A 20744-nucleotide genomic window follows, 5' to 3' on the forward strand; every position below is an offset into this window, starting at 1 on the left:
CATTTCCTCCGTGTTAATGAAATAAATCAGCCTCAAGCTGGAGGTTCAGCTGGAGGTGAGATTACAGGTTGGAGGCCAGCTCTGGGGCTTTAAGATCAGCCAGAGCAGGTGCAGGGGTCTCTAGCCCTTGGCAGGATTTTACTTGCACCTTTTCAAAGCCTATTAGCTCAGGAACACCACTAAGTGTAAAAACTGGAATACTGAGACAGTTAGCATGACTTTAATAATCTATTCTGTGAGTTCAGACACGAAATAGTTTGCTAGATAACTGAATCAGTTCACAGTTTTCAGCAATATTCATCACAAAGAAAGTGAGACATTTGTATTCATGCGTGAGGTTCACTGTAAGAGACTGAACCAGATATCTGATAATAACCTTATGCTTTTATAACGTTAGGCTGGTTTTTTTTATCTGTAAGATGTGTGCCAATAAACCTGTCTGTGCTAGAATGACATCCACCTGCACCATATGTCTTTATTTCCTACCCTGTATATGACTGTACATAAGAAAATATTTACAATATTTGTGACAGTGATTGTGAAACCTAATGAATAGGGCATAAAAACACACACTTTTCTCAGGAGTATTAAACAAAAACATTAGAAAGCTCAGCTGATCTACATGTTCAGAGTAACACTCTTTTAAAAAGTTAAAAGCAAGTAAAAATTAACAGAGTAATGTGTTACCTATATAATATGAACACAAGTAACATACAGTAATAGAAGTAATTTCACCTCACATAATTGTGAGGCACCGAGAAGCGCAGTTAAAAACTGCCCCAGCAAATTCTTATGGCACGAGTGTCTGTGGGAGTGTGTGGTGCACTCATACACCCAACCATGCAGACAGCACGACCACAGTAGGACACGCAGTGAATCTGCCTCTAGCTGGGCACTGACTGGACCCTCATAAATGGGGTAAAGCGTGAAGCACAGACCCTCAAGGGATCCTATTAAATCAACACACATAGTGCATTTAGCCCATGATCAGCGAATTCAGCGTCACCCCTGCAGTATTCAGCAGTCAAAGTGCTGTCACTCAGCAGACCGAGGTGCAAGCGGAGGCTTCCCTCAGGGTACGGAGAGAAGAAGGTTTAGGAGTTCTGCCTCTGTGGCTTTCCCGCCTTCTCCAGTAGACCCCCGTGCACAGGCTTACACTGTATCTCACTGCAGCTGTTACTGCTTTAGCATGATTGTACAATCTGTCTTCCTTCAGGGACGATATGATTGCTCACCAGTTCCTCTAGTTGTCTGTCATGGTCTCCGACTCACACTAAACCTCACTGGACTCATTTGAGATGTTAAATGCAGGTGTTTATAAATTGAAGTAATAGCGTTATTATGCCTCGCCACATCAGTTTTGAAGTCGCTTATAAAAGGACGAAGGCCTGATCTACGGTTGCCCAGCACCACGACTGCAACCTTTTACTTCACGTAGCCACCACCCAACCCCACAGACAATGTGTGTCAGACTTTATGAGCAGGCAGGCTGCTCTCCAAATGCATTATTTAACAGAAAGGTTACGGTTGCAACTTCAAAGATGGTGTGTACGAGCCGTAAGAGGCGTGGGCGTAACTTCAAAACTCTGCAAAGGTCTTCCAACTCCTGAGGATGTAATTTTAAAAGTATGAAAGTTCAAGTATACGGCACCAACCACTGGAGCGGTGCTCGGCCAGAGCGATCGAAACCTCTGCCAAAGAAGCCTAACAATGGGAGCACATTACAAATTCTGTTACACAGTCCATTCAGTTTAAAGTGGAGCTCAGGTGTGCGCGGTTAAGAACAAAGGAAGGCACACAATAGGTTCTCCAAACAAGCTATATATTTTTCTTTTTTCAGTTTGGGTGAAGAAAAATACAGCTAGGAAAACAAAAGTTCATTAAAAATGAAAAATATTTTTGAACATTATTGAGACCTGTGCAGCTGGAAATCAAAAAAACATCAATGCTGAGCAGATAATGCGCCAGCGCTTAAAAATAAATGAAGAGCAGTGGATTCACTCTGCATCAAGAGACGGCAGTCAGAAACGACTGGAAAAAAACAAGTCTTCAAATACAGTGTAGCAAAAAAAAAAAAAAACCTGACATAAGGGCGGGAGCAAAAGTTCATTTCAGGCTCGCGGTGCTTTCCTTTATCCTCCATGTCTTTGAGAGACAGCTGAGCTCAGAACTCAGTCATCTTCTTGTGTGTGTCGGCCTTCTTGTGCTCTCTCTGGATGGACAGCTCCTGGGCTTTCTGCTGGACCAACAGCCGGCGGGCCGCTGACAGTTTCTCCTCCAACTGCTTCACTATGGATGGGTCCCTTTGCACACATAAAAATAAATAAATAAAAACCCAGACAGATTAGGAATTGAGACGAGATGATGAGTCAAACTGAATTTAGCTGCGTTGGCCACAGAACCATGTGTCTAACCTCGCAACTTCACACCTTATTTACATTTTCGCGCAACTCCCACAGTCCTTCTTTGTAAACTCACATTAATTACCACTTTAACTGTCAGGAACATTATAGCAACTCAAGTTCCACATGCTTCATATCTCACAATAGACTGTTGTATTGTGTAAGCAGAGCGATATATGCAATGGTTTCTAATGTGACAGCAGCTGCTGAGGCTCTGTGGGGAAACAATTGGCTAAGGTTGCAGTACAGCTAATGAAGACTGTGCACTGACCCCAGTACTGACCTGCCTTCCTGTCTGCTGAGTGACTCGCTCAGCTTCTGGATCTCCCTCTCGGTCTGGGACACCCTCTCGGCAGCCTGGAACAGCCTCACGTTCAGACTCCTCTTGGTGCTTTTTCCTCCCCGGTAAGCCTCCACCCCGGTTGCCGCTGATGGCGCAACAGCACCCCCCTCGGGAGGATGAGCGGTCTTGCCTCCAAGCTTGTGGTTGAGAAAGTCAAAAACGGTCTGGCCCCCTCTGGTAGCGACCCGAGGCTTTCTGCGCCGCTTTGGGCGGCCGGTTTGTGCGCCGTCCTTTGCAGCCTTGCTCTGGGTGCGTCTCTGGGTGAACTCAGAACACTGATCCAGAGACTTTCCTTTGGGTAGTACCACCGCCATTACTGGCTCCACTCTGCCCTCCTGGAGCTTTCCCAAGCCTGAAAACATAAAAGACAGTGAGTGAAGAAGAACACAGTGTAATGTGCTTCTTACATCTGCATACATAGACTTTTATTAGGATTCACTGTGCAGTGAAAATGCATTTGTATTCATTCTAAATATGTTAACTAAGACACCAGTTCGCCAGTATCTAACTTAATGTTAGTTTAGTAGTTTGACTGTAATTCTCAATCTCAGACCTACACACAAAAAATGATAGAGTGGGACAGTGAAAACCAGAAGATAGATAGATAGATAGATAGATAGATAGATAGATAGATAGATAGATAGATAGATAGATAGATAGATAGATAGATAGATAGATAGATAGATAGATAGATAGATAGATAGATAGATGTGCTACACACACACACACTACCATTATAAATATTATAATTAAATTATTTATAATTTTATATAGGTTATTTCTCCTCCTTTCAACAACTGAATATTAGACTGGAAGAACCAAAAGATACTGGGAACATTTTTTGTTTTTTGTCTTTCATTCCTTTAATAATAATTAATCAATGTTATTTAATTAGTTATCTCTATTTTTGGTACTTGCTCTCCCTCTTTTGTATGACAAAAGTAGGAAGAAAATCATGGAAGAGGCTGTTTGTAATATCTAAGCTTTTTCCTAATAAACAACCCACCCCTCCCACACAAACCAAAAAACAAAGTAGGTCTGATTGGAAATCTTCAACTCAAACTTGAAGACCGATCTATGTCTTTTAAATGTGCTATACAAAAACATCTGACTTGACTTGATTTTATTTTGGATAGACATTTGTTTGGGTTGAATATACCACAAACCACTTTAAGTTAATATGAAAACTTGTTTCGTTTACGTGGCAAACATACAATCATGTAAAGAGCAAAGTGAAAATAAAACTGGACAAAGCACAAATTTAAGCATAGACATTTGTGTGTCTATTGTTAGATGACACACTTTTGAGCTGTGATGCATTGTATATGATTTTAAAGTGCACCTTACTGCCCTCTCGCGTCTTGTTAAAGAAAATAACTGCTTCACCCAAACACCACTGTCTTACACTAACCACACACCATCACAACCTCTCCTAATCTTGGTGCTACTTTTTCTTGTTTCTAAAAGTGTCTTAAATGTATGTTTTGTCCTATTTTTAAAACTCAAGAATTAAAAATAAAACAAAATGACTGCAAAGAGTTAGGTTAGCTGATTTTTAAACAGCATGCCAGGGGTGGACATTGTGACTTCTGAGCCTCAGCGCTGTGTTGTGCACTGTTTGCACTCACCTTTTCCATATTCGTAGCCCATTTTGAGCATGAGCTTGGATCCAATGCCTCTGGTATGCGCCTCCCAGCCACCAAAATTAGCACTGCTTGATGTTTCAGTGGGTTCCACAGCAAAGTCTATAACTGTTGCACAACAAGTAAAAGACACAGTCAGTTCTTTTTTCAAGTCAAGAAAACCCTTCTTCATATTAATAACTGGCCCAATGTGTAGCTATGACAGATACATTTTTACTAACATCGTTCTCTATGATGTCCTGACATGAAACTTTTTTTAACATAAGCTACTTTCAGCTGTTTGTTTGTCAGGAGTTTTACTGACAAAACCCCAAAGGTGAATCGAGCAGGTGATCGTTCACTTGCCAAGAGAAATCACGACACCATGCAGCCTCTTCATTTTCTTTTTTTTCTTTTTTTAAGTGAGTGCCTCTGAACCCCATTGCCTTTTTTATTGGCAGGCAGACTTAAAGATTATATTTTCTGATGTTGTGGCTGATTTGTTTTTTCTTACAAAATGTAAACACACCTTTTGCATATCCCATAGCATCATCTCCATCACCGATGTCATCCGAGTCGGACTCTGATGACAGCGGGTCATCTTCCCTTAAAGGTGGGATAACGCCGTCGGCCTCGACCACGGCATCTTTCAGCAGCAGCGAGTCGAACTTCACAGTGTAGAAACCGCTGTCAATTTCTAAAGTGAGAGGAAGGCTTTGAGTTATTTCTTTATACCTCTTCATACTTTTTTTGTGTTTACATTACGACCACTCTGTGAACAGAATACCTTTTATTTTGCCTGGGTGCCAGATACCGTCCTCATGACGAGCCAAGCAAGATGAACCTTCTTCCAGATTACTTAGATCAGAGTCTAGGAACTCTCTGAGCTCCGACACATAGACCACCTCACCGTGAGAAAACCTTTGATAGTGAAAAAACACCAAATATAACTCTCTGTGTGTACAGATCTGAGATCCAAGTAGATGATACAATAATCTTGTAAGGGACTGAACTGACAGAAGCCCCGAATTTAAATCACGCTGTCAGTAATTTATGGTCACCTCAGTGAAAGTGATAATTTACCTGCAGTTATCCTGAAAGCGACATTTATCCTCCAAGTAGAACGGGCAGGGTTTCATAGACTTCTGGGTGGGGTAGATGTAGAGCACTCGCACTTGTGCCTCATCTCCATCTGGCGGTTCTGCCCCCACTACCATGGCATTGTGATACTCCAATGTTCCCCATGTTGTCCGATAGGGCGCTCTTACTTTGGTACCACTTAGTGCATCTTCTTCTTCCTTGTCCTCTTCTTCTTCCTCTTCATAATCCACCTCCCCCCCTCCCCCGTCCTTAGTTCTCTCTTTGGAATCTGAGCTATTACCCGAAGACTCCCCAAGTTCAGAGTAGAAAGCAGCAAACTCAGCATCAAGTCCACCGTTTGCATCAGTAGCTGCTTCTGATGCATTCACTTGCAGTCCGCTACTTTCCTCGAGGCTTGCAAGCAGCTGACTTTTTCTGACAGACACCAGGCTGGCCTCAGTGAGCTCTATCAGCTGACGGAGATCTTCTTTCAGTTTGAGCAGGTCTGAGTGCTGGGTGGGGTCCAGGCCGGCAGACAGGGCTGTCTCCACCTGCTGCAACTGGGCACTATAGGCAGCGATGGCTGCCTCAAGGGATTCTTCATCCATGCTGACCCTAGGTACGAGCCAGGGCAGGAACCGGCAGTTTATCCCCTTGCGGGAAAAAAACAAGATGCAAAAGATAAAAGGGGAATCTAGATATAAGAAGAAAGATCATTTCGAAAGTCACACTTTATGGGCCACTTATTTATAGCAAGAGAAGAAATTTCGAGATATTTGAGTGACAACAGGACAAAGAGGAAGCATAGCTTCGTGAATGTTGGTAAATCTGAGGTAGACAACAGAACCACATCTAAAAGATGTGATTTCATTGTAATAAGAGCATCGACTGTGTGTTTTGGTGTGTTACGAGGTACCATAACATTTGTCAAGGATTTAACGTAGCAAAATAATCATGTCTGTAACATCATCACAGACTGTTTTAGCTGTTAGCCGTCTTTAAGCTAACTTTTACAACACTTGTATTACCTTTGTAATTAGGGTAGCTGTCTCATATCCACCACGGCGACGGAAAATGACAGCCCCAACAAAATCTTCTTTATTCAAAATATGTTTAGTTCAAATAACTAAATACAGATACTAGGATTGTGCAGCACCGGCAAACATGCCTATATGTATGAGTCTGACGTCCGATCAGTAGTCAAGCTCGCTTAAATGAATGGACTTCCTTTGGGAATACTCTACTTTCAAAATAAAGCTAACATCGTTAAGCGTCAAACCGTTTCGAGAGCTAAAAATTGTCAGAACAAGCTTAAAAATGGGGATTTCTCTGTAGCAAACGTCTTTCTCATAAAAAATTCTATAAATTCCCCGATGTTTTTATTACACATTTTATAGGGTTTCTATCATAGGAAGAAAATTCTGTTTTATTTTGAAGGCAAAGACCCAAAGTCGGAAGCCTTAGTTTACGTTAAACATGTGCGTCGTTGGCGCAGACTCGTGATGCTGGTTATCGGCACAGCTTCATCTGTTTGTAAAAATCTAATTTTTCATTGTAAAGGCAAGCATTTCCAGTCGCTTTCACGGAAGGGGGGCTCCACTTAAACCTAACAATGTGAAGGTAGGCCGTGTTGATACTGACGCTGGTACCGCAGTGGTGCTTTAGAAGCTGGATGCTGTCAGCATGCTGTAGTTCAGCTACATGGTAGACTCGTCTTCTTAGACATGCTCTTGTTAAGTTTGTATTCCGTATCCTAAGATCTACATGAAGCAAACAAGTCTTCCAAAAGTGTTATAGTTGTACTAACGGATACAAGGGACCAACGCTAGTGTTTGGCAACACAAAACATCATAACTATCAGTGAAGCTGGTGCATGCAAATTCGGATGGATTCTTTTATTGACAGTAAGATGTAAAGCATTGTAATGCCATTTATATACAAAGGCTGTACCTGTGATCATACTGTAGAAGTAGGTTTTTATGTAATTAACCTGTAAATATAGGCCTTCAAAGTTACCAGCTGACCAAATCATATTCAATCACAAAGACAAAGTAGCAAAATAAATCAATAAACTTATATCTTCTTGAGCAGCACAGACAGCTTCCCGGCTGCTTACAGCACTTATTCTCGTGTTCTGCATTTCTAGCCATTCTCCGTCACCTAAGCGCCCCTGCAGTGATGCCTCCAGCCATGTCTCAAATAAGCGATCCAAAGATTGCTTTTGCCTACTTGCGCCCAGCCTGTGTCCTGCTCACCCGAGAGCCCACAGTGGTTAATGTGGAAACACTCAAAGGCCAGTTAAAAGAAGTCAACGATGCCACGTTGCAGCAGCTTCAGGAGTACGTCCTCTTCCCTCTTCGATTTGTCCTTAAAGTCCCCGGGGCTAAGAAGGAGCAGCTGGTGCAGTCTGTGACCGAGGCAGTAAGCTATGTTTTGGAGAACACTTGCATCCACAGCTGGGAAACCCTCCACAACCTCTTTTCCGAGCTTTGCCTGTGCCTGTCCTCTTCAGCTGATCCCGGGAAGCCTGCAGATACGTCAGAGGAGCTAAAATCAGCTGTTCTGAGGTGCCTGGATGCCCTGCTTCATGCTGCTTATGGTGATATAGTGTTCAAACTCTTTGAACCGATTATGCTGCCTGGGCTGGGTGCTGCCGTTTCACTGCTGCTGGCTTTGGGAGAGAAGGAGAAATCTCGAGATATACAGACAGCAGCCTTGACGTGCCTCCAGGCTTTGACTCTGCAGTGTGACTGCACCCAGGAACACGTAGTCCCATCATCAGAGGAGCGATGCTTTGTAGGCAGCGCCATGGCATCATTTTTACCTGGAATCACCATGGCTACGGCCAGGATCATTACAGGAGATTTGAGGCAAGGCCATGCAGTCACAGTCCGGGCCATCAAGGTACCACATGTTTGTTAATCAGATTTACAACAACAGCACAATAATGGCTTAACACTTTATTAGACGATAGTCATCATATGTAATCGATGATCTCATGCAATTTCATAGTTCGCAAGTGAACATTTACCTTGTTAACTGACTTGAACATTTAATAAACCGTATATTAAAAAATTTATTATGTGATTGTTTGATTTGTTGAATAATTCAGTTGACCTAAACCTTTCATTTACAGAGCATAAAGAGGGCTTGTATAGTTTTTCCAGAACTAAAGGAAAATTTGACAATATCATAATACAAATGCACTGCAGTGATCTGATTATGTGATCACCTGTTGTCAGGTTTGGTCCAGGACTGTGGAGCTTGTCATGGAGGATGTCCAGCTCCAGTCCACTGAGTCCTATAAGACTCCCTCTGCAGACCTGGGGAGGATCGGACAGCTCATAGTCCTTCGGACACCGGAGTGGGTGAAGAACACGGCAGGGAAGCTGTCTGTCCTGCTCAAGAAGATAATCTCATGCACTTCAGCGCACCAGCACTGGAGGGTTAGAGTGGCAATGGTGGAGTTGGCCGATCACCTGCTGGCCAAATGCAGTCACTCACTGACTGATTGTGTAGGATCACTACTAGAAGCACTGGTGGGGGCAATCAATGATGTGGAACCTAGAGTCAGAGAGAGGTTTGATTTGATTGATATTTTTATAAAGAAAAGGAAGAAATGAATCGTAATTAATGGATACAAGATGTTTACTGATACTGCTATTTTCTCCTCTAGGTGTGAAGTTGCTCTCAGAGAGGTATCCCAGAGAAATCAGAGGTGCAGCGGCAGCAGTGGCACTCAGACCTTCACTGACATCTTATCTGAGAATCTCCATTCTTTGGCCACCTCCCTACCCAGACTGATGAGGACCTCTGATGACCAGAAGAAGCTCTTTGTTCTCAACGTGTTTTTGGGCTACTTAAAAATCTTAGGACCGCTTGTCTCTGTGGTGCTGAACTCGGCTGCACATCTGGAGAGGATTTCCAAAGCCTTAATGCAGGTAATGTAACAATAAGGTTACACTGCTTTTGATGTTATTATGCAACAACAGCCATGGATTTAAATAAAAAGTACACTTTTATCATATATATATATATAGATTTAGAGATCTGTACAGCAATTTGTGTGTCTTGTTGAGCATGCACCAACACACACACAAAAACAATGAACACACATAAGCTTTTTTGCAAATGTTTCTATAAAAACCAGAGTAGTGTTCATTTGTGGATATATATGCTCACTTTTGATGATGATGTGATAAGGTGTTATCTCATCTATACATAAAAGTACTTCAAACCCCACATGCACATGTAATGTGATCTGTGTGTGTCGGACAGCTCAGACATGTGTGTCTGACGATCTGTAAATGAGCATAGTAGACATAAAAAAGTAAAGTGAGAGAAATCGAGTTGCCACAAATATCTCTATATCTAAATAATCCATGCAATTTATATAGTCGAAAAAGAGTAGAAAGAAGTTTACACTTATTTGATCCCATCTCCCTTAATACTCTTTAATATTTAAACATTTCATTCGTCAAATTCTAACAAATGTGCTGTTGTAGCTACTCACAGTGAGTTTTTCTTTTACATTTTTTCCCATCTACCAAAGAGCAATGATATCAGGGAGGTGTCTGCACAGCCCAGAGGACACTAAAAGGCAATTCCCATCTCAGCCAGTCTGTTCACCATGCTGCCATCTGGCAAGCAATACAGAAATATAAAACATTAACAGTTTCCTTCTTTCCTCATTTTCTCTACTTCTTCAGGCTGTCAGTTTACTGAATGATCCTCAACACTTTACCACGAAGAACAGCTATTTTTTTTCCTATTTTTAAGTGATAAAAAGTTTTGTTATACAACCATTTATTTAATAACAATAATAATAAGGATTATTCTTGACTCTTTAATACAATTTCAATTTCAATTCAATATAAGAACGAAGACATGTGCAAATATAGTGTAATTTAGATGTGTTCAGTAACTATGTGAATGAGTGTGCAAATAAGGTCTACTTTGTAGTGGATTTGTGGAAGTTTTTGTTGTTTTTGAGTCTTTTGGTGAGTATTGTAAGGTGTTTGTGTATGTCAGTTCTTTGGTTGTATTGAGTTGAGGACTCTGACTGCTTGGGGAAAAAGCTCTTGCAGTGTCTGGTGGTTACGGTTTTGATGCAGCGAAACTGTCTGCCAGATGGAATCAGGGAGAATAGAGTATATGAGGGGTGGAACGTGTCCTTCACCATGCTGTTTGCACGTCGGATGATGTGTGTGTTGTAGAGTTGGTAGATGGGTGGGAGAGGGCCTCCAATGATCGTCTCTGCTGTCCTCACTATCCGCTGCAGAGACGTCTTTTCAGCAAAAGTTCAGTTCCCATACCAGATAGCGATGTAGCAGCAGACGACACTTTCAGTGGTTCCCTGGTAGAATGATGTGAGGATGGGAGGAGGGAGACTGGCCTTCTTCAGTTTGGTGTTCAGGTTCCAAGAGAGGTCATCATATGTGCACTCCCAGGAACCTGAACACTGTTGACCATCTCAACAGCAGATCCGTTGATTTTCAGTGGGGTGTGGGTCGTTGAGCTCTTCCTGAAGTTAACAACCATCTCTTTAGTCTTCTTAACATTCAGAGACAGGTTGTTACTCTGACACCAGTCCACCAGGTGTTGTACCTCCTTTCTGTATTCAGACTCATCGTTGTTGGTGACCTGGTTATTAATGCAAAAAATAATATTTTTAAATGTAGTCTCTTCAGGACTGCAGCCCAAAATATAGTATTTGACTTGTTAATGTTCATGTACAAAACCAAAATGATATATGTCTTATTTTGTGTAGAAATACAGGGCACCTTGGCATTAGTATTTTGTAGTCTGTAGTGCGGCTGCTTTAAGGTCCAATCTTGAATGTTTTTAGATTTCCTAACCCCGTTAAATTTCCTAAAGCTTCTGCGTGCTTTACAGGTGCTGGAACTCGATGTGATGGATGTTCGCATTGTGGAGGAGAGGAGTTACGCTGCTGCCGTGGAGACGAGCACCGGCTCCCATGATTCCTACACCACTCACACACAGAGGAAGCATTTTCTCTACTTCACAGATGAGAAAATCTTCTCTGTGCTCATGGAGATCTGTCGCACATTAGGTATAATTGCTCTTTGACTTGGACTCAGTTAGCCACTCCTGTTTTTTATCATCATTGTGCCTTTTCCATTGTAATTTCAAATGAATTTAAAGCAGTTATCTTCTAAAAACAACGACAGCTGGTATAAATACTCGTGGGTTGTAGCTGGCTCATTTCTTTAGCTCTCACAGATAACGTTTTTTTGTCTTTAGGTTATTATGGCAACATCTACCTGCTGACCGATCATCTGCTGGACTTGTACTGCCAGTCTTCAGTGTACAGAAAGCAGGCTGCCATGGTGTTAAATGAGACAGTTAGAGGTGCAGCAGGTATCGCTGTGGCAGACCAGAGTCAGGGTTTGGAGACCAAAGTTCGTGAAAGCCCTGCCACCCAGGAAGATATTAAAGCAGCAGCTGTTTCTATCATTGAGGAATACACCAGCCTGAACAACTGGCATTTGATTACAGTCAGCAAGGAGATGGATAGAGACCAACAGGATCAGCAGGTGAGGATATTTCAGTCCTGGGGCATCATTCATCAAGCATTTCCACACATAATATATCATTTGTTAACTTCATCTTGCCTCTAAGTGGAGTTCCTGACAAGTAGTATACTGACTCATCTCCTGTAGAGATGATTACAAAGAAATGTGCAAAATGCACATCCAGTCTAAACAGCAGAGCTGTTTGTACATAGATGCTACAAAATAAATCTAAGCAGTAAAACCTGGTTTAGACTAATTTAACTGAAGACTGAAAACATAAACAACACTCCTCATATCTTTTTAGAAATAATGCAAACATAGGCAAGGAATAGAGGGCACATTTTTGGGTGTTGCAAGGGCTTTATTGTACAGAGTGAGGAGCGATCAGCGGATATTCGGATCAGCGGATATATACTTGGCCAGTTCTGGTTGCAGCAGCCTGTTACCATGTTTTGCTGTTCTACATGCACAAAAACACTTTACAACTCCAAAGACACAAAGAAGTGAAATGATGTCGATGTGATGGTCTGGCTTCACACGTCTGGGAGTGTCAAGGACTCTTCATTTACTTCTGCACAAACTTTTTTAAAATCACGTGGGCTCTGGGCTTTACCAGCTCACGTATCCACGCCTCTTTTCACACTGATTTCTCAGCAGACTGAGCAGAAGTCAAAGCTGCTGCGAGATTTGAAGTAGCTACTCTGAAGTATCAAGGCTGGATTTTTGGAGCACGAGAAAATATCTGCAAAACTCCACCGAACAGAGGCCATAAACCTCTGGCAGCTTTCTGTTAGTTAGTAGATAAACTTGCAGTTTCACTCTGTCAGCTAAAAAGTACAAACATCCTGCCGGCATTGCCAAATAAAAGAATCGAAGAACACAGATACACGTTTGTCAGGAGGAATTTTTGACTCCTATAGAGGCGCTTTCTGTTTCTGCACTCAAGTCAAACTGGGTCATAAATGGAGTGCAGTATGAACCTAGTTTTCTTACTAAAACACATGGTAAGATGTTGAATGCTTTTTCATCCTTATAAAAAAAATTTTACACAAAGAAACAGAATGACTCTGTTTGAGACGAACAAGCTGCCTGCATAGACGGGCTCAGTAAAAGATGTCGATAGTTCGATTGGAGAGATCATACATGCCACTTCCTCTATAGCTGAAAATTCACAGGACATTTATAAACAACAGTGATTCCCAAAGTGTGGGCTGGTGCCCCCTTGTGGGCTACAGAGGTACTGCAGCTGGGCTGTAATACTTCTATTAGAGCTCAAAGCTATATACTTACAGTATTAGCTTATATTTATTTATTATCTATTAATTGATGTATTTATATAAAATTTGAATTAAAACTGGTACTAGGAAATTATTAGCTTATGATTTTACTCATTACTCTGACCTAAATAGAAAAAGAGAACACATTAGACTGGTTTTGTTCTCTTTACTCTGGCTTCCATTACGTTTTAGAATTGATTTCATTTCACTGACTTTTAACGCTGTGAGTCGTGACGCTCCTGCCTACATGTCTGATATTTTTGAACCCCACGCTCCCTCTTGCAGCCTGAGATCATCTAATCAAAGGCTGTTGGTGGTCCCACAAACACGTTTTAAGCCTGGAGGAGAGTGCTGCATTCAGTCATTGTAATGATAATAATTATCATTATTATTATTAAGTTTACTGCTCTTGTATTCAAGTTTGTCTCTTAGTGTCAGGTGGGGCACACATTGATTTTAACACTTTACATATGAATGGGTAGGATGAGCATTTTATAACAGCCTGTGTGGTTTTTGTTTTTGCAGGAAGGCTAAAAGCTGTTTAATGTCTGATCTAACTGTGTCAGACATTTGCGTTCTCACGTGCATGGATAATATCTAGAAAACCTCAGGTCTGCAGTACATGTGCAAAAGTGGTTAGAAAGCAGTGCATTAACATGTGTTTTTGTCTCCTTGCGTAGCTGCTCAGTCCATCCAGACTCCTCTCCATATCCAACAGTGATGCCGGCAACTCAAATACAAGCTCTCTCCAAGCGATTCCTTCATCATCAACATCTGCATCCACGATCCACCAGCTCAACAGCAACATCTGGCAGCTGTGCATCCAACTCGAGGGCATCGCCTGCTGTGCTCAGGCGCTGGGCCACGATTTCCGTCCCTTGTTGATGACCTCGCTGTATCCTGTGCTGGAGAAAGCTGGTGAGGAGACGCTGCTGGTCAGCCAGGCGGGACTGAGCTCCATGTGGGACATCAGTAAGGCCTGTGGATACGCTTCCCTCAAGGAACTGATCAATGAGAACTCTGACTACCTGCTTAATGACATTTCACTCAACCTTCAGAGGCTCAGCCAGCATCCACAGGTAGTTATGTTTTTAACCCAAAATGGACACAGAAATGACTGCTGGAGGGTTTACCTGATTTCCTCCTTTGTCTGCTTTGTGCTGCCCTGAGCTTGTACTGTATGTCATTATAATCCTGTCTTGTTGCCCAGGCCCCACGGGTGTTGACAGTTATGTTGACTCACTCTGACTGCAGCCTGCTGCCGCTGGTCGGGGACATCGTTCAGGATGTGCTGACGGCTCTGGATCTCAGCTACGAGCGCACAGCTGCTCTTTTCTGCTCCGTGCTGCACGCGCTCATGAAGGCACTGGGTAAGATTTCAACAGTGATGTCAGCTTGAGTCTCACATATGCTGGGAGTCAAAGAGGACAAGGAAGAAAATGCAGTGTCTTTAAAACTTTCTGTCAAGGAGTACACTTCAGGACAAATAACTTTGCTCGTTATCAAATTATCAGTATCTTTGGAAACGTTTAATACATCGTGATGGTTTAAATGCTCAGTCGTTTTCTGCTACATATTCATAATAATACTTATACAGCGGCACTATAGGTGTTTGCAGTTTTACAAGCCCTCACAGTAAAAATGTGTAAATTAAATGTCACTAATGGCTCTTTCCAAAAAACATCAGTGTCTGTGTCACACTGATTTGATCAGCTGACTTATTTTATTGTAACCAAACCTATGTTCATATTGTTGTCTTGTTTTTCCTTTAGCGAGGTGGTTTCCTTCCACTTGTAGCAGGACCAGTAAGTCTACCAGCTACAGGCAACGCTCCAGTGACCAGGAAGACCTCAGCATTCGCCAATTCCTGCTGAATTACTGCAAACAGAAAGAACTGGCAGAGGGCATTGGAATAGAGGATGATGACACTGAAGACCAAGGTAATAGGTCTGTCTAAGGGCCAGTGGAATATAAGCTATAGGTTGTAGTGGTGATTATTTTAGATTCAGAGTGTAGAGGAGATGGATCATTGTAATTAAGAGTCATAGAAATCTGAACCTCACTGCTAAACTGGCGGTCTAACTGTACATGTGCTCCATTGCAGAAGTCCCTCCCACTGAGTGTGAGGATGTTGAAGATACTGGTAGTCCTGATGTGAAAGCAGAGCTTCCCTCCCACCTCAGCATCACTAAGGATGTTATGGAGCGCTGCATTCATCTGCTGTCTGATCCCAGCCTCAGGCTCCGACTCAAGGTACTGTATCAGTAGTTTTACGTAGAGTCAACTGTTGGACTAATAACAAAAATAATCATTCTTGTGAAGGTAGGACCGCCAGCGTTGGTACAATTCATCCTGTTAGAACTGTGTGGATGACTGTTCACTGGTGTAATGCTCATCAAGGAAAAACATTCAGTCTGGTCCAGGAGTGAAACAGAAATAAGTCTGCGCTGAAGTCGTGCCTGCTCAGGAGTTTGGGCTCTCAATGAAGACCTCAGTAATTAGTTTCAGCTCACATATAATCAGGATCAAAACAGAGATAATTGTTAGGTGTGTTGTGCGTCTTTGTCTTTAGGTACTAGACGTGCTGGAGTTGTGCGTTCAGGTGCTGAGTGAGAGGGAAAATGAACTGCTGCCTATGGCTCATCGCTGCTGGCCAGCACTCCTGCAGAGACTCACAACTGATGACCCATTAGCAGTCCTCAGAGCCTTCAGGGTAAGTAAAACAAACCTCTCTTTTCATTATGTGAGTCAAAATTATTCAAGTCGTCTTTAGTTTTAAACTCTTAGTAGTGAAAGAATGAAAGATGGTGCCCAACAACAGGCTTATTTCATTCAGAAATAGTTCTATTATTTACTTTTTTGGGTTGTAATGTGAAGACTCTTTAAATTAACATTTCTTCTATCAGCACAGAAAAATCACAGTGTGGATGCCTTCTTAGAGGCTGCTTGTCGGTGTAAATTGGGCTACTCGTCAGCTCCTGTCATCAGCTGGACTATTTTTGAATTTGTTATTCATGTTTTCATTGATGAACTGACAAATTCAAACACATTAAGTCTGTAAACAGTCATTTATTCACTCAGAGCTGCTGCTGGGAAATTGTTTCATCAGCTTTGGGATATATACGAGTTTTGTAAATGATATAATTCATCCAGGAGTATACAATGGGAAGGTTTTATTGAATTTTGACAGCTTGCTGCTTTTGTACATTACATTTTTGTACATTTCATTCCAGGTGCTGTGCGTGCTGGGTGAAACATGTGGGGACTTTCTGAGGAGGAGGGTTTCTAAAGAGGTTCTGCCCAAGCTGAGCGCCTCTCTGGCACGGCAGGCTCCAATCAGCGCCAAGGCTGGGCCTGTCTACACACACACCCTGGCCTACAAACTGCAGCTGGCTGTATTGCAGGGGCTGGGCTCACTGTGCCAGAGACTGGATCTGGGTAAGAGAATAGAGACACAGTGCTCACAAACAGCACAGTTTCACCAAGACACAACATAGTGCATCATCCTGTAGAACTGTACTTGGGATCTGGCAATGATCAAAGCAGCCACAACATGGACAAATCAGAGCAAGACAACTATTCTTAGTATGACGCCTCACTTTATGGAGATTGGTGCAACATGAAGCCCATTTATGTAAAAATACATTGAAGACAGATGACCTCTTATCTTATCTTTATCTAACCTCTTTTCAGCTGTAATATTTAACTGAACACAACAAGAGCAAAGAGCTACCAGGATTTTTTTGGCCTACTGTTAAATGCCCCCTGTTCAATACTTTACTTTTTCTCTGTGCTGTTTTGATCCCATATTTATTTTGGGTAAATACATGTTATCTATCTTATTGAAGCCTATTTGATCACAGGGCTGTAACTTTCTTGTAGGAATCAACTTTATGATTTATAAATGAATGAGTTATAGTCAGCTTTCTTCCTGTGAGTGAGACAACAGCAATACAAGTTTGTGTCTGTACTTTAGTACAGAGATGAAGATGTCTCTATACTGAGGTTAACAAATTAGGTTGTTAGCCTGATTTGACATTAAAGCTGTGTGTGGGGAGATGCGTCGTCAGAAAAAGCCAAAGAATTTATTGAAGCTCCTTCACCACCAGGTGGCAGTCTCGTATAACAATGAAAACCAACCATTGGTGTCCCAGCATAAATCAGGGCATCTCTGTTTTATTATACAAACCTTAAACAGTTTGACATCCTAAACGCATGACAGTGATGTTGTTCCTAAAAATGCCTCTTCACTGTGGCAGCTCTGTCATTCAACATATGTTAACCATGACTTTGATGATACGGACCACAGCCAGCTGTGCCAGCAGGATGCTGCTCAGGTCCAAACTGCACACACAGCTACGACTGCAAGCAGCTCTTCTTATACCCAACTGAGAAACGTGATTGTTCAATCAGCGAATCATGAGGTGACAGCGAAGGAGGCCGTTTAATTGATAAGATCAGAGAAGTTGTTGTTTTTGTTTACTTTGTGCTCAACATACTTCCATTAGCATGTTGAAAATATTCAAGTGGCCTGCAGGCTTCTGCCATTACATTACCAATTATGCAATTATGAGCTGCTTGTGTGATTTTTGGTCACCTGCGCAGTGTGGAGGTGAACTGAGTGACAGAGTGAACATCACAAATGTCACACCCTCCCACTGAGGTTCATCGCTGACAGAGGAAAAGAGTCACAAAGGTGACAGAGCTGTCTGCAGCCTTTCCAGAGCCAGCGTTACATCTAACAGTGACAAGGACTGCAGTGTAAAGACAATTGTAAGATATCAGGTTGTTTGTGAAACTGTTCCTTTAAAATAGCTTACAGCACTTTTTGTACTGCAAACTCTCATACAGTGTAGTGTGCAGACAAACAGGCACGATACACGTTGTGTGTTTGAGATGCTCTTTGTGATTATTCTTTGAAGTCAGTTTCAGTATGGTCTTCAGGTCACAGGGGGTGGGACAAAGATGGTTTTAAAAAGGAGATTAACCAGCAGTGGTGAGGGAGACGTGGTATGTAGTGGGAGGGGGCAATTTCAAGAATAAATGCTCACCTGGACAGGCAGAATTATTGTTGGTAAGCTTTAACGTTCTGACCTCTCAAAACTGCTGTGAAATCCTCCCCGAACCACCTCAGCAGTTTTACTGAGCTCATTAGTTATCAGAGGTAAAGTCCAGGCTTGGCCTACTTTTTATACTCCACAACAGTACCCATGTATGTAGTGAAGCCTGGAGCTGCACATGTAACGTGCCCCACTTACCTCACATCCTACTGCACCACTGCCTGCTGTTTCAGCCCATCCACCACCCCAGCATCCACCTGTGTGCTCCTGGAGGTTCATGAGTAACATATTTGCAGGGAGTGATCCACCCGAAGACCAGGCACCGAGCTCAAACTGTATTCTGCTGCTGTGATTAATCAATGAAATTAACTTGGCTTTGATCCATTTCATTCTTTTTTATTTTCTTTTACAAGTCGATTTCTGTTGAAATTTCTGGATAAAATATAAAAGTATTACAATTGTTATATGAATAAAATATAGTAAAAATGTCCTGTGTTTGGTTTTCTCAGCTGAAGCAGACCTAGATGTGGTTTGTGAAGCCTGTCTACCCTACCTGAGCTCCAGACAACCCATCAGACTGCAAGAAGCCTGTTTAAAGTAAGTCTTTATTAAGGACCGCTGTAGTCTTGGAAAGTAACTAAATCCTTCATTTAGTTACTAATGTGTTTGAGTGTTACACACAGACAGAATGCCATAAATGAAAACTGTACCATCCAGTTGACATTGTATTGCCATGTTGGTCATTAACAGCCACGTAACATGATTTATTAGTAAAATCTGAATTTAAATTGAATGCTCAACATCATATTTGGAGAGGTGCTGGGTGTTACACAACAAAATATGACTTCAGGAGTCATTCTTGTCTTTGAACACTGAATATGAAACAAAGCACTGTGGCTATAGCTTTTGTTTCCTGAAGGAGAGGAACATGGGACCTGAGAATGGAATACCTCAGGAATAATCAGGTTCCTGCATGTTCTGGGTAAAGACACCAGTATTTGTGACTTTAAAGTATATTACCTGTAATATAAGACTTTTAACCCTTTGCTGCAAACTTTAGTAAATCAGTTTGTGGGCCTGATTTAAATATCACCCTCACTCATTTTGTCCCTTGAGAAAGAAGTTCCAGAAATACGCAGATGTAGTTCTGCAGTTGTGGCTAAAACCAATAGGAGCGGCTAAGCTAACTTCAGGTTGGCACACAACAGTGCTAACTTACAATAGCTAGCAATCCCAACTTGGCAAAAGTGTTCCTAGCCAGGTAAAGAGGATAAAAAGTGAGAATGACTGTGATGAGTTTATATGTGGCATATCATCACAGGTCAGTTGCTGTACAGGCGTGAATAGAAGTGTCTTCAGGACACGTAGGGCCGTGATCTCCCAATACTGTGTGTACGAATCTGAAAGGGAACTCGTTTCACCTTTACACTGGCATCTGATGCAAAAAGTGTGCACTGTGAGACCTACAGTAATGTAAAGGACAGATGGAAGTTGTGAATAAAAAAAGCAAATAAATAAATAAATAGCTCAGAATGCAGTATGCAAGCAACCTTTAATAACTCACATCATTCTGAATTATTGATCTAAGTGTTTGGGTAGCAACATAGCAGCCACAAGTAAAAACACACGCTTTAATATACTTAAGTGTTTTCCTGCTTGGAGGTGATTTAAAAAACAAAGCTGAAGAGAAAAGCAGTGTTGAGTTAATGAGCTTATAGTTAAACTGTTGGTTTGCATGTTAAAGCCAGCAAAACTCGTTCAGTCTGTCACTTTGGATTATAGGAAGGTGTTTTCCATACAATAGATATTACGTACAAAGTGAACACACAGCTCAGAGCTAATCCTGTTCCCATGTTTTTTCCCTTTCCTGCACAGTGTGTTCCGACACTTAATCCAGGTGGATCCGGACACCTTCTGGTTTACTCTAAATGAGCTGCACTGCCCGTCCTCTTACATCCCACACCACCCCGACCTCCTGCCGGTGCAGCTGAACGGCACGGGCAGGCCGAGAGACGAGTTCTCGGACAACGTGTTCAAACTGCTCAAGGAGGAGTTTGGCTCCGTTACTGAGACAGTTAACCAGCCAGTCAGCTAATGAGCTGCTGCTTGATGAAATTGACTCATCTCACAAACGGACAACTTATTGAACCACGACTTCAACAGGTCAATTAACTGAAAGAAATCTGTCAGCTGTGCCAAATAGTTGATCACCTAGCTCTGTGGAATTAAGAGCTACTCTGTAATTTACAAAATGTTACTTAGTCATCACCTTCATTATCTAACCTCCTAGCTTCTGCTAGCCCACAATTAGTACTTGCTGTACATTAACATTAGATGAAAATGGAGCTCTACTGAGTTATGTTTGATTAAAAAGAGAAAACAAAAACGAAAGTATCTGACATTTGTCTCTTTCCTTATTTTCCT

At 42.0% G+C, this 20744-nt stretch overlaps 2 protein-coding genes across 2 annotated transcripts; one reads left to right on the plus strand and one right to left on the minus strand.

Annotated features, from left to right (window-relative positions):
• Positions 1-455: 455 nt before the first annotated feature.
• zgpat (zinc finger, CCCH-type with G patch domain) lies at positions 456-6648 on the minus strand. The gene is made up of 7 exons (XM_026153214.1): positions 6476-6648; positions 5451-6100; positions 5155-5288; positions 4897-5064; positions 4374-4496; positions 2686-3097; positions 456-2303 (listed from the first exon to the last, which is right to left on the minus strand). The coding sequence occupies exons 2-7, from the start codon at positions 6053-6055 to the stop codon at positions 2165-2167; spliced, it is 1581 nt and encodes a 526-aa protein (XP_026008999.1). The 5' UTR covers positions 6056-6100; positions 6476-6648; the 3' UTR covers positions 456-2164.
• Positions 6649-6905: 257 nt separating this feature from the next.
• On the plus strand, positions 6906-20711 carry LOC113012825 (TELO2-interacting protein 1 homolog). Its single transcript, XM_026153175.1, has 14 exons — positions 6906-7067; positions 7594-8351; positions 8690-9027; positions 9124-9388; positions 11343-11520; positions 11712-12004; positions 13941-14339; positions 14471-14630; positions 15033-15200; positions 15365-15513; positions 15833-15973; positions 16494-16698; positions 18830-18917; positions 20196-20711. Exons 2-14 carry the CDS (start codon positions 7626-7628, stop codon positions 20413-20415), a joined length of 3330 nt encoding a protein of 1109 aa, XP_026008960.1. The 5' UTR covers positions 6906-7067; positions 7594-7625; the 3' UTR covers positions 20416-20711.
• The last annotated feature ends 33 nt before the right edge of the window (positions 20712-20744 follow it).

The sequence above is a fragment of the Astatotilapia calliptera genome, chromosome 20 (genome assembly GCF_900246225.1).
Source record: "Astatotilapia calliptera chromosome 20, fAstCal1.2, whole genome shotgun sequence".
Taxonomy (NCBI): domain Eukaryota; kingdom Metazoa; phylum Chordata; class Actinopteri; order Cichliformes; family Cichlidae; genus Astatotilapia; species Astatotilapia calliptera.